The 17,508-nt window shown below is 37.7% G+C and overlaps 1 protein-coding gene across 9 annotated transcripts in view; it reads right to left on the reverse strand.

Annotated features, from left to right (window-relative positions):
* The window catches only part of NRXN3 (neurexin 3), a gene marked incomplete at both ends in the record, with an annotated part of 894,988 nt that overhangs the window by 225,809 nt on the left and 651,671 nt on the right, over window positions 1-17,508 (reverse strand). For all 9 annotated transcript variants that reach the window (XM_084208337.1, XM_084208338.1, XM_084208342.1 and 6 more), the window contains one exon: window positions 13,968-14,149. In XM_084208337.1, the coding sequence (XP_084064463.1) occupies window positions 13,968-14,149 (182 nt within the window). The remainder of the gene's footprint in view (window positions 1-13,967; window positions 14,150-17,508) is intronic.

Consider the following 17,508-nt stretch of genomic DNA (forward strand, 5'->3'; position numbering starts at 1 on the left):
ATTAATTTTTAATGACTTCTTAAAAGTACTGAACAATCCTCAGCAGCTAAAGCTTTGAGCTCTTTAACTAGCTCCAATGTATTCTCTGAACTTTGCCCTGCCCAGCTGATATGAGTGACCCCCAAACCTCAAAACCACTTATTGTATCAGCAGTTCTGGGAAAGAGGCAGTGAATCTCATTCTCCCAGGAAAAGGGTGGCTTTTGACACAGAAGTGCAAATGGGAAAGCAAAAAACCTTCTGTAATAAGCTAACTAATTTTCTTCTGTCGTGTTCAAAGAACCAGAAACTATCTTGTGACTGTTAAGCACCGCCTTCATGGGTAGTTCCAAACCAGGAATTTCTTTCAGCAAGCACTGGGTAAGATTCATCATGAACCAAATACTACACTGCAAAATGCTCTCAGGCACATGGCATTATTCTTAGGGTTGTCCTGTGCAGGGCCAGGAGTGGAAAATGATGATCCTTGTGCATCCCCTCCAGCTCAGGATAATCTATGATTCTGTGAATCCCATGAATGCTCGTGAAGGGATTTTATACTCACAATTTCTCTATGGCAAAAAAAAAGTTTTCCCCAACCTTGATAGATTTAAAAGTTGTTTAAAAGTTTTTTAAATTTGCCACTTTCATTGAAGATGAAATTCAAAGAAGAAAGAAACAAGAATCAGGCACCGTGTACATATCACAGCACCAATAGTGAGAAATCTACTGGATTATCATCACTTTGGTCTTTATGATGTATGTCAGAGTAAGGGCAGGTGTTATGCACAGAACAATACTAAAAGCACTATGCCATACCTAAACAAGGTGGGCAAAGCAGCTCACATTCCTAGTTATTCCTATTTTTGCATTTTTAAAGAAAAAATACTCCTTCCCTACGCCTCAAAGTCTCTTATTTTCCTAGCCCCTTTTCACACCCAGTTTTGTAATCTAAGTTTTTCATTAAGGAAATAAATAAGCTGGCTAACAAAGAGCTCTGCTGAAAGAGGGGGATAGGAGTAGGGCAAGCAGGAAATAATATTGTGTAACTTGATCAAGGAATCTTAAGACACGGCCAAAGTAAATCAATATTGGGTGCCTTCCTTCAAAATTGCATGCACCAACGTATTACCTCTGTCCCTAAAGAGCAGCAATCATCCTTCAGTGCCACTGCTCACATTACAAGTGATGTCTTTTCAATTATCTCAAAGGCCAGATTTACCACTCTCTATTCACAAGTTCAGAAGCCCATTAATAGCCATCTTGGGAATCATTGCAAGGCTGCTGACTACATATCACATGATGATCTCTCTGATAAAGGTTTTATAAACTGAGTCAACATGCCATCTAATGTGTCAAAATACTTTTTTTCCTAGACTGACAACGGGAAACCAGAGAACAGCCTCTCTGCCTTCTAACCCAGCATTATCATTTAATACCAGCTGTCACTGAAAGCTGGAAAAAGAAGTTCTAGGAAATTAATTACATGTAATAAGCAATGATGTTATGATAAATACCAGCACACTGGGAGGGAACTGAAAGCTTTTGGTAGAGAACATATCCTTTAAAACAAGCCTACCACTGCTGTAAAAGAATTTTGGAACAGATGTGATTGGATGACATCTGTGTGCAGATGCACCTAGCTGTGTCTACACAGCCAACCAAGCTCAGCACCAAAGACACCCTGGATGGTTTGCAAGGACCCATCTTGAGTCTAGCTGCAGCTGCATGAATAAATCCTCTCAAACACAGCTGAACATTCAGGTGCAAAAGCATTGAAACCTGCCTGGAGCTGCAGCTTGTGGACGTGCATGTTTGAATTTGCATTAGCCCTGGGATATCTTCATTGTGACCCATTATAACACAGACACAGCCCAGAAGAGCAGGGGAGCTGCTGACACAAAGCACAGGCAATGCAATCCCCTGTAAATGCCACTGACAGGTAAACATCAAGAAACAGAGAGGAACTGAAGGGCAACATTGGCACAGAACAAATGAAGGTTAGACTGAATGAATATGTATCTATGTACTCATTCAGTATTCATACAATACTGTATGAATACATACAGTCATTAAAATAAGTTAAAATCTTAGGAAAAACACTGATTTTAGAACAGCATTTCAATAGAAATAGTGAAACCAGAAAACTAGAAAAGATGAGGTGGATCTGATACAGCCAGAAAAGAGGAAGCAACAGTACAGCTATGAGGGTAGAGGACTGGACTTGATAACCTAGATAGTCCTTTCCCTGTTATGTGTTCCTAAATCAAAATGCATACCCTGCAACCCCAGAAAGCTCATCTATACATAAAGCCCCCAAAACAAACAGATTTTTCCCATCAGAAAGGGAACACAGGAAAAAATTTTGATCAGAATAAAAATTAATGAAGATTTTTAAAGTCTGTTTCAAGCAAAACAATTTTCTAACATGTAAAATAGTTGGAAGTATATACATTTTTATCTACAGATTCCATTAAAAATTGAGTTAATTTCCTTTGAAAAAAATTAAGGTAGTTAACAGCAACAATTGTGGGAGGACTATTTGGCTCCCCAAAAGTTAAGTTTTAAAGAAATATAAACGAGAAAACACAACTTCCTTTCCTTCACAGAAACAGACAAGAGAAGACAAGAATATAGTCCACAACAGTAAGAAGTAAATTTTTGCATTAAAAAAAAACAGAGATGATCTGTACACGAAAAGACTTACAAATTCTTCAAATAAGTAAAACAAAAAAGAAAATTGTCTAGTCTCACAACTGGACAGAATTAATAGTTACATTTTAACACATCGTAGGAGAATCCTTCCAATGTAACAGAACAATGGACTAAATTCCTGTTGGCAAACCTTCCCAAAACTGTAAGGGTAAAAAAAGCAAGTCTCAGCAGTGATCCCTGGAATGATGGATGCTGCAGAGTATAAACTTATGCACAGGCTTCGGTACATTAGTAAAGCACCACACAGAAAATCACACCAAAAGGGAACCCCTCCTTCTCCTTGGCAGACTTCTAGTCCCATACCTTAAATATCTTCTGGCACATTTATGTTGCCCAGCTCATGATACAATGCAAATCCTGTGGCTGCTCCTGAAAGTCTGTATTAAGCAAAAGATTATTGTTCACTGAGGGCACAGTCTCTCTAAATATATTTAGGATACAACATACATCTATGAAAGGACAATCTACTGATAGCAAGAATATTTGTAAGAATTGTTTAGCAACGCACCCAAAGACCTGCAAAGTTAGTGGATCTATTTCTATTGCTAGTTTTGATAGCATATTAGAAGTATGAACATAGTTCCCTACAGAACTGATTAATCCCACCATCTCTTTAAGGCTGAGCACTATCATACTAAAAGGGTTAAATGATCCAAAACCTGAAATCCTGTACATGGTACTGGATTTCAGATGAGATTCTAAAAACAATACAATAAAAGAGACATGATAAGATAGAAAAGAAAGCCTGAGTCAGTATAAGATACTTTTCTTTTTTCATACTTAATGAATGCTACTACCCACCTTCCAGAAATTGCACTCTTAACATCAGTAATTGACAAGAATAAAGAATAAGCTATAACAAGGCCTGTGTGCACTGAAAGTAAATTTGGACAGTCAAAGCTAGTAAAATACTTGATTATCAGGTGTGGGTAAAAATATGCTCAGCTGATGCTTTGCACTGTCCCAAATTATACCAGTTACACAAGGCAGTCTTTTTCTGTAGGCTAGAAGTTGTTTAAACAAAGCACCAAGAATTTAAATGTAGCAGAAAAAAAGGTATGCCAAGATATTTAAGAGAATATTCACACTACATAAGCTTTACTTTTTCAGACTGTTGAAGTCTTTACAGTCTCTTCATCCCCCTTTTACATAAGGAGGTGGAAGTAGAAAATGCCTGTATCATGTATTTAACATAAAAGCCTTTCAAACCAGCAGGAATCCTTCAGTTCAATCATGCTTTATGTACTGAAAGGTTAACTAATGGGAGAGGCTTATTAGCACAAATAACACCACTTCTGCCTTGATCCCAACAACACACCAGCTAAGCAAGCTCAGGCTGCATGCACACTTAGAGAGGAAAATCAAGCAGCAACAAACACACCACACAGCATTTTACACCTGGTGCTCTAAAATCAGTTCTCAGATGTGTGGGCAACAGCAGCTTTCCCAGGGCACCACCTTCCCCCAGTTTCTGGTACCTCTTGGGGTGGGAGAAGGGAGCACTTTGAAGACTTCTGGTTTAAGAAAAGATGAAGATTCAGAACCAGCCAGCTACAGTTCTGAGGCAACAGACCTGTTACATCATTTAACCTCTAAAGCCTCAATTTTCTCATTTCATGCTTAAACTACCTTTTAAAAAGATATGGTGATGTATTGTGTTAATACAGCCGTTCTAAAATTACATGCAAAAGTGTTTTAGGCATTATATTAATAGTTAGAACAATGTTTCGGAACAGGATCTGTTTTCAAGAAACACTTGTTTCTTGAAACTTATGGTGAGAGAAACTCACAAGAACTTGAATGCTAGAGTTTTAGCCAAATTCCAGTGCATTTTCTTCTCAGAATTGACTCTACAGTGTCCTGAGAGAATAGGGAAAGGCAAAATTGCCCCTTATTTCCTATATAAGAGTGTGCAGGACTAGTCTTTCATGTTCTCTACAACCGATGATTTTCAACTCAGTCAGCTGCATATCAATGATCTCAAGGTATCTTTTTCCTGCACTGAGTTTTGAAACCCTATAAAATTCAAGTCTTACAGCAAACAATGTGTAATATTGCTTGGATTAGATCAAGTTCACATTTTTTCCCCCCGTAAGATTCAATAATGTGTCCTGTTTAGGATGTTCTTCCTAGAGGCTTAATAGAGAAACAATTCATTTTGCTGTAGCAGATGTAGTATGAAACAGTTGTTAACCTTTGATGAGAAGGTTACACGAGATACCAAGCTGGGGTAAATTACATTGACAATTGCCCTTGTTTAATTGCTTTTGAGTAGTACTCAGTATGTCTAAATGTGTGGTGAATTATTGTACCCTGCTGCTATCCATTAACATGGAGATCAAGAATTTTATTTTACTTTTTTGATGCAACTATAGAGAAGGTGATAAAAGCTTTAATTGCAAACAGATTTATTTTAGAACCTATTAGTGCAATTCATCCAAGCATACAGAAGATGGGCTGGTCTGAACAAGCTCGTACATTTGAAGCTTCTTATAAAAGGCAAAAATCTATATTGCCAATAGTTACAATCTACAAATATGAAAGATTTTAGTCTCTTTTGGAATGAGTACTAAAAACCTCAAACTTATCTTATTTGAGTCTTGGTTATTTCAAGCCAAGAGGTTCGCTGGAGATGACCTGATTTCTTTGGCTCAGCCAGAAAAAAACTTCACATTACTTCAATTCCTTTGTACTTAGTATTTGAAAAAAAAAAATACTAAGAAGCAGAATATAAATTTTCTCAGCATCAAAAAATGTATCCCTAATCTGATATTTCTTTGTTTATTCACTCACTGACAAGACTGTGTGACAAAATTTGAAAATCCCAATAATTAGTTCTGAAATACTGAAAGTACTGCAAGACAGGAAAGGCAATTCATCTCAGGTTTCATTGAAATTATAATATATTATATAGCCCTATATGACATATTCTACCTAAACACTACAGTCAAAGAGAGAGTAAAATTAGTATCAAGCAAACCACAGTATCAGTTTGTACAGTGTACAAGAACAAGCAATAGCATCATATTTATTGCCATGCAGGGTGTTTGCATAGATACTGTGAGGTACTCTGAGATTTGATTGTTTAACATCTAATATCAATTCACAGAACCACAATGAATCCTAAGAAAAACCCGGACAATATAAGAAAGTTTCAAGCTCCAGAATGCATTTTAAACAGGCTGCGTATTTAAGGATGAATCTTCCTTGTCAGCTATCCCATTTGCTTCTAATTAGGAACGTTTTTTTTTCATTTCTGCACTTAGACTGAAATACTACTGTCTGACTTTGCCAGATGTACAACACTAAAACTGGCTGATGTGTATTCTGAAAAAATGCTGCCCACTATACCAAACCACTATGATCTTAGCAGATGCTTCTGTGACTCGGCAAAGCTCTGTCTTTATAAGTTATAGTATTTAATTGCCCTCATCTTTAAGTCAGGTTTCAGAAACTTACTAAAATGTAACTTCCCACTGAGTGTCCTCCATCTCCTCTAATTCTAAATTTTCCCTCTCTGTTACCCCACTGAATTCAACAGATTTGAGAGCCAAACTCCCCAAACTATTTTCAGATTGTTGACTCAGGCTAATCTATGGTCTAATGAGCAATTTTACTTTTCATGCCAACACTGCCCTACCAACTCTTTCTTCCATGTCTCCAGTCAGCTTCACAATGTTCAATGACAACTGCAAAAACACTAGGATCTGAGCACAAACTGTCACTGAGTGAGGAGTCAATGAATCCCTGTATCAAAGCACGGAGCTTCCTGCTGGAGCTAGGGATGTCAAATCCATCGGGACAGCCGCGCGCCATTTCCCGCACCAAACACCTGGGGCACACAGCGGCCACAGGGCAGGGAATGGAGCACAAAAGAGAGCTGGGTGTGACACTGAGAGCTGGGAGGGGCACAGTGCACAGGGTGCCAGCCACCACCAGGCACACCAGGGTGAAAACCTCCCCCATGTTCAGAGGTTTCGTCTCAGCTCATGGCCTCCTACCAGAGACTCCTGCTCAAGAGTTAGGAGATAACAATAAATGGGCAATATCTATGCACAATATGAACAAGTTAAAATACAGTAAAAATGGATTATTAATCACCTTCTAAAAATAAAAAAAAGAAGTACCAATAATACATTTTAAAGCTGGCTTAAAAACTGAAAGTCCATTTCCTTTCTTCAAATTAGTTTTCCTTTACTAATTCTTGTGTGCTCTAGGGAATGATAAATGCAGCATGCACAAGCACATGGGACTTCAGAGACCGAGAGAGTTTAGGAAAGGACAAGAAAAGACAGAGCATTTTGGGACAAGATTATTGTGTATTTAAATAGAATGCTTCCACAAAAAAAAAAAAAAAAAAAAGTCAGGCTCTTTGGCAGTTTTACACCAGCTGGCAAAACAACCCGTGACGTGCATATCTCAGATTTGAAACTCATTCAGATTTAACCTCTCTCAGGCAAAATAACAATGCTGAAATCATATATATTTGCTATGGGGATTTTTTATTCTATAAACCTGATATAATGGGCAAGCAGCTACGTTATAATCAATTTATTTATGCAGATGACCTGCATATGGTAGTCTATAATACATTCACTATTTTCAAAGTACATGGTTAAGAACAGAGGCCTTTTTCCAGGTCAAGATTATGTAGGACAGCTTGACCCTGCCTAGTAACTGAGCACCCCCCAATCTGCTCATTCACTTACTCCTCCTGAACAAGGATGCAAAGAAAATTGGAGAAGAAAAAGTAAGATAACTTGTGGATGGATATAAAGACAGTTTACTAAGTGAAGCAAAACCATACTGCTTCCCATTTACAGGCAGATGTTGAGCCACTTCCTGGTAAGCAGGGCCTCTACATGCATAACTCATTTGGAAAGACATAGGTCATAAACCATCAACATCCCCTCTTACCCTTCTTCTCCCTGCATTTTCTTTTTTTTTGCGAGGCACATTATCTTATGGTAAGGAATGTCACTCTGGTCAATTTGGGTTAGCTGTTCCAGCTGTGCTTCCTTCCAAATTCCAGTGCACTGATGGCCTATTGACTGATTTCTGAATTCATTACGGCCTGTCTTTTAACTTACAAATTAACTTTTAGGGTAATTTTACCATCTCCAATTCTTGTGATCAACATAAAGAAATGGAGTGCCATTAGGATGACAGCCTCAACTGAAGATGACTATCATCCTAAGGAAAGAGGAAGATGTGACTTAAAACTTGCACTTACTAACACAAATAATTATAGAAATGACGTAAACACTTGTGATGTCCTCTATAGACACTCATAACTTATTTGTCATGCAATAACTCAACGCTGGTTGTCATTTCCCAAGTTATTCCTTGCTGCTAGGGCACAGTACTGCCACCCTAATCATTGTGGTGCCAGCACTCTATCTGGCCTACACAGCTAAGCAGAAATCTGCTCCACTGCAGCAAGAGGAGGTAAGAAACTTAAGGTACTGCAGTATATGTATATATATGATACATCTTAAATGAGGATTTTCTTGCCAATCCCAACTACCTTAAATAGAAGGCAACCTAAGTTAAAGGTATCCATTAACTAGTTAGTCTGAACTTCAACAACTGACAAACCACAGTAACAAATGTTTACAAAAGATATACATGATTATGTGAAGGAGGAACTCCAGTGAATCTTCATACACTAACGTTAAATCAAAACAGTTCTTCCAGTCCCTCATTTGGCTCATTATCCATCTTGCCTAGGAGGTTAGCAGTCAAGGTTTAAAGCCTTCAAGCATACATTAATTCCCAGGTGGTACCTATTAAAGATGGTATATTCAGAAGTCTCTACCAGAGAACTTATTCCTAGCAGAAAACTACATTCAGACAGTTTTTATATGTTAATAATCACAGGAGACCTGCAGAGCACTCCCTCAGGATGGTTGCTAGATTTGTCATGGTAAAAAATGTCTGTAGACAGTTTGTTCTTTTAGACCTTCTAAGGATTTAGACAATATAATCTTTTGCTTGAAAGCTTGTCCTAAGTCTCTCCCCTTACCAGCAAGCAGTCTACTCACTCATTCACTAGCTGTTCCCTTCCTCAGCTAAATGTGCTATGCAAGATGTTGTCTCCTGCACTTAGCCATTTTATAAATAATTTCTTGCTTCAACAAAGAAGCCTTTGTCACATTTCACCTTTTGGTGACCCATTGATTGCTTCACTATAAAACATCTTTGATTGAATATGTGTTCTATACCAATCTGTAAGGGCTCATAATTTGTATAAACTAGATTAGGAGAAATGTACACAGTTCTTTGCTATTTCATGAAGGAAATGAGGCATGATGGGCATTAAACACTTTGGAACTGATAACTGTTTAACCACTTCTGGTATTCTCCAAGATCTGTAACAAACTCAAAGACTTTACACACCACTTGAAATCCTGGAAAGGCAAGAATAAAAACACTGTTCCAAATAGACATCAGTGTAAACACAGTCAAGATATGGTAGATAAAATTATTTGTGTTCACAAAAATTAAACTTGAACAAATTTACGGTTCTATATAAGAATAAAAAAGGTGCTCTAACATGGTGAAGCACCCTAAGAGAAAACTGTAACTGGAACATTAGTAAAGGCAGCTAAAATAAAGCCAAACACAGGACTATTGAAGTGATTACTGCTATTGAAGCAGATCACTCACTTTTTTTCATGGTCTATAGCCTCTGCTGATATACTGCCTGCAAAATAATGCAGGTTAGTCTTAAGGAAACCCTGCTCTTTCTACTTTCTTGGATACAGAAATGTAAGCCTGTTAATGCTCAGTCTGTATTCAGCTTAGGAGAGGCTGAAATATCTTGCCTCAAAGAGATTTTAGTTTCAGAAAAGTAAGACACAAACTCCCATTGTATTTTGCCTCAATTTATTATCTCAGAGTAGCCCTTAAGTTATCCAGTTTGTTTTACACTCTCTGGTTATGATAAGGACAACTCTACATCTATCCCTCTCCTGATTCTAAATCATCTGCTTCTTCTGTATCTGTTCAGATGATGTGTCACTGCAGTTTGGAAGGCAGACTTCATAGAGAGGAGCCAAAATTGGTTTTACAACTGTAAAATCCACAGACTTGGGCCAATCACAGTAAAACTGAAAAGAAAATAAATGACTGAAAGTACAAAATCATTTTCAGCTATTTATACCTATTTTAATTTAGCAATGCCTTCATCTAACTCAGGGAAAACTTACTTTTTGCTACACTTATTGCTTAAAAATCAGAATGGGCTACAGCAAGATTCTGTAGCCTTCAGTGGCAGTCGAGTGCTAAATGATGGATCCCCCCCAGCCTGGGTCTACTTAAGCAAAACTCATTCTAAAATCACTAATGTTTTTGCCCAAACCTGAATTCCTTCTTGTGGGGAATTCAGAAACTGGAACAGCCTCACAACACCATTCTGAAGATCCAGAGGCTTGATGGCAGTTTAGCACACAGAACAAAATGAAAGAATGCAGACTTAACCAGCAGCACACATGAATGATTTCTGACTCCAAAACTACCAGAGGAATGACACCCATCATCACTTGCAGGCATTTCTCTCCCCATTTCATATGTTTTGTATGTGATGAAGCACAAAATATAAGTTATAGTGGTGCAAAGTGGATAAAAATATAGAAGCATTGAACCCACAACTCAAGACATGCAGTCTTTTAAGTATCCATTGTGGACGACAATTTCCTGGTATAGGTTTGGCATTGTGCTTTGAATGAATTGTCAGAAAAACAAAAAACTATCATCAGGGGGGATCTGATGCTCCAGCAACACTCTCACTTCATGTGCTACAGTCTGTTCACACAAAAACCTCATGCTTCATATGCAGCATCGATCTGGATGGTATGCCATCCATTTCTGCAGGGCTGCCACCTCATACTTCACTGTAAGTCAGCAGAGAAAATAGTTTCAGAGGCTGTAATTTTTTGTCATATAAAACAGACATCTTAGTCAATAAATTTCCACAATATCTGAAAGACTCATAATTAAAAAATGAATTCTAACAGAACAGCTGTAAATTAAACAGGTAAATATGCAACTTCAAAATGAAATATCTTTGACTTCAATCTACAAATAGAAGAGATCAATGGACACTACAGAACATACATGATATTTAAAAAGCAGGCTAACTACTAAAAAGGCTCCTTGGAAAAGTATTAGCAACTTTTACAATCTTTAAAATATAATCAGCTCTTGATAAACCATAGCCATTACTACTACTTTTGGATTAGATTTTAGTTTAGTGATGCACATTAGAAAACAATGACCATCAGGCAGCTTTTGCCTCCCGTTATCACCAATAGAACACCCAGGGAATGTGAGGAGGTCAGCACTCAGTAAAGAGCATCCAAAAGAGCCTGTGAATGAATATCTAAAAAGGCTGCCGTAAAAGAAGTGTCACCAAGATTTTTTATCAACCCAGGAAAATCCTTGTCACTTTTATGATTACTATTATCATTAAATATAATTGCACCTGAAAAAGTCAAGATGCTAAATATATATAAAATAAATTACAGTGTTTTCTCTTTCTCTTGTAATTTGCTTTATGGTCTAAATAGTTGGGTTTCAAGGTTTATTTTATTGCCAATTTAATCTGTTTTCATAGCTCTGATTTTAAGATCTATTTATCACACATTTCTATTAAACTTTTACCCATGCTGCCTTGTTTCTCTAGACAATTGAAAATGGCCTAATGGGAGGGTTTGAAGAAAAGAAGATGGACAAAATCTTTGATAATCACAGCACAAGCATGTGGTAGTTTTCAGACATTTACAAAAGATCTTTCTCTCATGAAAAGTTTGCATGCAATTTGCTAAGAGATCCTAAATGGTCTTGCATTTTAACTGTCACTCAAGTTGCACCTTTAACTTCAGATTTCATTTTTTTTCCCAAAATAATCCTGATGTAAGCTCACTTCTATTTCTTTGAACCATAAACCAGAGATAACAAAGTCTTACAGACATTCAAGAAGTCAATAACACTTTAAAAGTTCCTCTTCAACTTTCCTATTGCATGTCACAGCATGAGTCTGAGACCACATTCTTTATTTGAACAGTTAGGTAGAGTCAGTTATATATATGATGATCAGTAATACCATACCCAGAAGAGCACAGCAGCATGCCTTTGCTCCTCATGAATGACTGGCAAATCCTCCTAATCCATCCTGACCACAAAAGAACAAGAGAAATTAAAGCTGAACTAGTTCTATATTTACTGCTAGTGAACAGCTTCAGGGATAAAATTGGCCAAACTACACAGGAAGCATTCAAGAGAACTTTTAGCAATAATATCAACCATAATTAGTAGTTTTTATTTAAATATCTGAAATAATCTGAAACTAGCACCATGCCATACAGAGTAGTTTGAAAAAACAATATGGAAAAGCAGCTGAAATTTTTTTTATTATTTTCCAAAACTGATTGGAAAGAGAAAGCAATGATTTTATTTTGTTATTAGTTTTTAAATGAATGCTTATGTCTCAGGTTTAATTTCTTTGCTTCACTCAACAAAATTTTTTATAATTAAAAAAAATCAGTCATTAAAATGTTCAATTAAAGGTAGGGAAAGGTTTGAGACCAAGATATAGAGAAAAAATATGTGTCTTCATCATTAATGGTGAAAAGAGTCATTGTGCAAGTATTTATCTTTGTGCAGAATTTAAATTTCTTTTGTTGGTACTTGTGACCAATTCTCCTCTTCCTTCCACTGACTACTTCAAAGAAGAGCCTGACTTTCATCTTCCCTATAACATTCCATTAGGCACCCAAGAGCAACATGATCTCATCTTAGACTTTTTCTACAGCCTTAACAAATTCCTATCTCTGCACCTCTCCTCACATGCAAGAATACTGTTTTCCACTTAATTGATAGCATTTTACATGTTATAATGTAACACCTGAAGAATATACATTCCCTTGCTCAAACACATCAAGTCACAGTTGTTTAATTTGAGTCACAGAGTTCCAACCAATTAGGCTCAGCACTGCTCACTTTTACAGTATTCTGGGGTTCTTTTTGTTATGTTTTTAAGAAAGAAAACCTGGTTTTATATCTAAAAAAATGCCAGGATTTGATCTCATTTTCAATCCAGTACAAAACAAATTAAATACTTGGATTTATCACAAAAGAGAAAAACCAGAATGGGTAACAGTCTCATGGCTTGAGCCATATCTATCCCATTCCAATGAATCTGAATTTTACAACAGGATTCAAAATAAAAACTACTTAAAATGCTGGCAGGGAGCACCAGAACATTGTTTCTGGTTGTTTCAGAACCACCCTGCAATATACCCAGCGCTTCAACATGATTCTGAATATGGCAAACTCTAGCAGCAGGCTAAGGGCCTTCGTCATTCACATTAGGTCTGTTTTGGCCCCTGGCATTCCTTCCTGTTTACTTATATCTTCAAGGTTCCATGAAATGTCAACATATCCCCAGCTCTTTCAAAATTTGCAAAGGGCCCAACTGCCCTTCCACGATGAATTAATGCATAATACATTGCAAATAATCTGAACGTCAAGTAACGTGACCAGCCTCTACCTCTGGTAAACCTCTTGGCTATTTGCCAGATGAAAACAAAGCAAACAGCCTCTTCTCCTCCCAAAGAACCACATAAAGTAACAAACTCCGAGTGTTTCCAGTCCCAGTGTTCTCATTTTCTCAAGTAATTCAACATCCTAAAACCCCCTTTGCTCAAGCTCCCACAAAAATCTATTCTTTTCTTGCAAAGCCATGTTGTGCTAACATAAAATTCTTACTCTTTTGAGCTACCCTGCTAAAGCAAACATCAGCTATATCAGCTTGAGGATCTGTTCAGTTCTCACTTAACTTTCTTCGTGAGGAAAAAACCAACAACCTATCATTCTCTTTTACTCTTTGCCTTCCAAGAATAGTAATAACTTCACCAGAAATTCAGCTGTGTTCAGAACTGTGCATGTGAATCAGTAGATCACCACTGATCCAAAATGTTTCTTCACTTTTTGAACAAATCCTACTATTGAATCACATAAGGCTTTTGAGTTTTGTTGGTTTCCTCCCTCCCCAATTACTTCTGGCATCAAGATTTAATTCTCTGTGCATCCCATTCAGCAGCTCTACAAAACCCTAAAGAACTACTATAGGCAATTTAATGTGATGAGAACTGAAGACATAGAAAGTACAGAATATGACACATGGTATTTTAGAGCAACAGCTTTCTTCAAACACATATCCAGTGAAGAGAAACCCAGGTCTGGGAGAGACATGGGCCTGTCTGTACTCACTATGTGCAGCTGCAGAAAATCCCCGAGCCCAGGGGCGCTGTCAATCCGGACCAGAATGCCATCCTTCACTGTTGTGCTGAAGCCCACAGCAAGGCGGTCTGTCCTTGTGCTCGGTCTGTCATTAGCTGGCCAGGTATACAGGATGAGACCTCCACTCTTCCCAAAGATATATGTGGCACCAGCTGCAAGATACAAAACCAAAGAAAAGTGTGTTAGTTAACTGTTTGCCAAGTCTGGGGGTAATCCTATGACTTCCAAGAGGAACAACTTCGGCAAGCACTTGCTTTCATTAGCTACAGGGGTGAAATCAATGTGTCCTGCTGGCCAGGCCTGATGAAGTACATTATTAGTTCCTCAATAAAGCATTTCAGACAAAGATAAGTGAAGAGTTTATCAAAAATTATCAAGATGGCCTATCAAGAGTGAATGATTTCATTAGTGCTAATACCCCAGACAAGGCTGGATAGGACACTGCTGTACAGGGGGAAAAAATGACAAGCCACTCCTGTTTCAAAAGCATGGGATTCAATCTTATAAGACAATTCAAATGAAATATTTTGCATTTCTCCTTTACGCTGGACTTGCCTTCAGCTAAAGTCTATTCACAAGAGTAGGAGACTATTCTCAACACTTCATGAGATTTTTTGATACCTAGTCCACATATTTCAAGCACCATTTTTCTTGTCACAGCTGAGCCTGGGAATTTGTTCCTTGCCCTTGTTTTTAAGGACAACACCAAACTTTTCCCATGCTGAACTCCCACATTTGTGAGGGCCATCTGAGCTGAGGAAGGCAGAAATGCAAGTGAGGAATTATTATTGCAGACGAGGAAGCTGAGAAGCTAAAGCATTTGGAGTTCACATTCTGACTTGTACTCAACAGTCTGAGTTAGAAGCAAGATTTTATAACTCAGCAGTCATAAAACTGGCCCCCGAGCTTCTTAAAAAATAGATCTAAAATTCCTATCCTGTCCAAATCTACAGGCAGGCCAGGAACAACACTCCTCCATATTTCAGCCACTTAATGCACCTCATTTTTCTGAGCACTATTACAATGGTTACAGAATAGTAAGCAAAAATAACCGGCTTCTGTTTCTGCAACAAGGATAAAACATACGTAGAGAGTACAGGGAATTACTGGGTACATTTTCTCATCTGAGTGAAACTACAACTGAGAGTTACAACATGTACCACACAACAGAGTAAAAGTAGATAGATACAGAAACAGGTAGGATCATATCACGGTAATTTCTAAACTTGCCTACAAAGCTACAGCTTCACTAAAGCTCTCTATGACCTGAATTCCAAATAAATGCTACATATTAGTAGAAATAATTGATATACTTCTCCCTTGCTAAAGAGGCTTCCTCTTGACATCTCAGAACATATTACCCAAACAGACATCAAAAACTCAGCCACCTAAAAATGAAATTATTTGTGAGCAGCTGACTCAATGACAGAGTGATAATGAATCATGTTTCCTTCTTCCCTTCCAGGCCTGTGCACATCCAACAGAACATGCCCTAAGTAAATTCAGACAAATGTGTCCAAAATCAGGGTCACATAGGAAATTTCAGTCATAATTCTGAATTACCAAAAGAGCACACTCTGGCACTCTGGAACTGTGACCATAACACTATTTCAGTTTGAGAAAGAAGAATTTTACAGATTCAGTCTCCGCATTCAGCTTTGAACTCCAGACAGAGGGTGCAGGACTATTTTAGGATGTGTAGAAAGAGATTTTGTCTGTTTATTTAAACACATCTCCAGCTTTATCTGCAACCTTATGGCTAGACAGCTGGAGATGACCAGGAAGTGAATTACCTGTGTCCTCTCCCCATGCTCAGGTATAACAGTCTCCCTAAAACTACACTACAAATATATTCCTTCAGTTTATTCGATAATTTGTGTGTGTATTTGCACTACAGACTAGAACTAGGCACAATGTGGCAAGCAAAATTAGATTTACTCATTGTTGATGGCTTCACAAATTAAAACCCACTTCCTAAAATTACTCTCACTTGAATTTCAAGTTTTCTTCCTTTCCTTTGTACTGGTTATCAGGCCTTTCAGCAGCAAAGACAAGCTTGGAGGTGAGTTCTTCACTTTTTATGAAGACAGATTACTTTTTTGCCTCTCTAAGAGTCATTTGGCTGCAGGTAGACCATGTCAGTCCTCCAGTGAGAGCCAATTAGAGCCAATTACATCCTCACAGGCCTTTCATGAGACTTAACTACTTAATCAGATCTTATTTTCTCCTCACAGAGCATAGATTTTGCTTCCAAGCCTAACCTGACAATATGTAGTACTTTGGTACTATTGTACCAAGATTCCTAAGGTAAGGATCAGAAACACAAAGAAATAACATAGTATGAATCTGCCCCTGCTGGGTCTTATTCCAGTTTTCTCTGAGATGGCTCTACATAATGCTTCATGAAGAAATGTAGTACTCTGGTTCAGCTGGGAATGTCAACTCAGCTCTAGGGTTCACCTGGTCCACAGGCTGTCCAACTTTACTTCAAACATGTCAGGGGTTTACTGTGATGGATTTCGCAGCCATATATTCAGGCAAGGCACCAAGTTCTTGAAAGAAAGATAATTCAGATGCAACAACCAGAGCAGCACTAACCCAAACAGACCTGTAAGCAGAAGTCTGATGGCCAGTAGTTGTTTCCTTATTTTCCAGGTCAGAAAATATCTGCATAATAATGAGAGATGGGCCTACTCACTTTATCTGTGTGTAGCTGAATGTCTGAACAAATATTTGTTGGATACTTCAAAGCCCCTTCCCTTCACCAACTTTTTGAGGACAAATAGGACATTTATTGACATTTTTGGAAAGAGATGCACATTAACATTGTGCCAGTATATTTTTTTCCCCAAATTATTAACAAAATAGTCATTCCAGTCTCAAAACATAAGGTTAATCAAGTAAAAGTATAAAAAGAGTTAATACCACATTGCAATCACATAAAGAGAAAAGATAACAAAAAAACCCCAACCATGCTACACAAACATACTTGACTTAAATACTTCTACTTTACTGCAGCAACCATGAGCTTATAAAGTTTGAAAGTCCAAGACAGTTGAAAAGGACAAAATGAAAGCAAATTATAACCCCGGACTTCAGGAAAGGAGATTTCAGCTTAACCAGAACTTGACAAGGCCTGGAAAACTCTACTGGATTTGACTTGCTTTAAACTGGTGTACCAGTTTACCTCCAGCAGTCCCTCCTGATCTTACATCAATAATTATCCTTTCTTTGTGGTGTTGCAGAGAATTGCAGAATAATTAACTAAAGCATTTTGATTAAAAAAGAAAAAAGCTGGAGAAACACACATCTGTTCATCTTGATATCTTCTTGTACCTAAGCTCTGTTACAGTGCTCTTTATCAGACACGAAATCATGGTTTTCTTCCAAGATACTTTCTATTCAAGACAGACAGGAAACTGCCCTCTTAATGAGCAGCCACTTTATATTTAGGTTTTCCTCACTGTTAAAGGTTTAATTATGCAATTCTTTTAATAAATACAACACCAAA

The sequence above is a fragment of the Fringilla coelebs genome, assembly GCF_963513975.1.
Source record: "Fringilla coelebs genome assembly, chromosome: 6".
Lineage (NCBI taxonomy): Eukaryota > Metazoa > Chordata > Aves > Passeriformes > Fringillidae > Fringilla > Fringilla coelebs.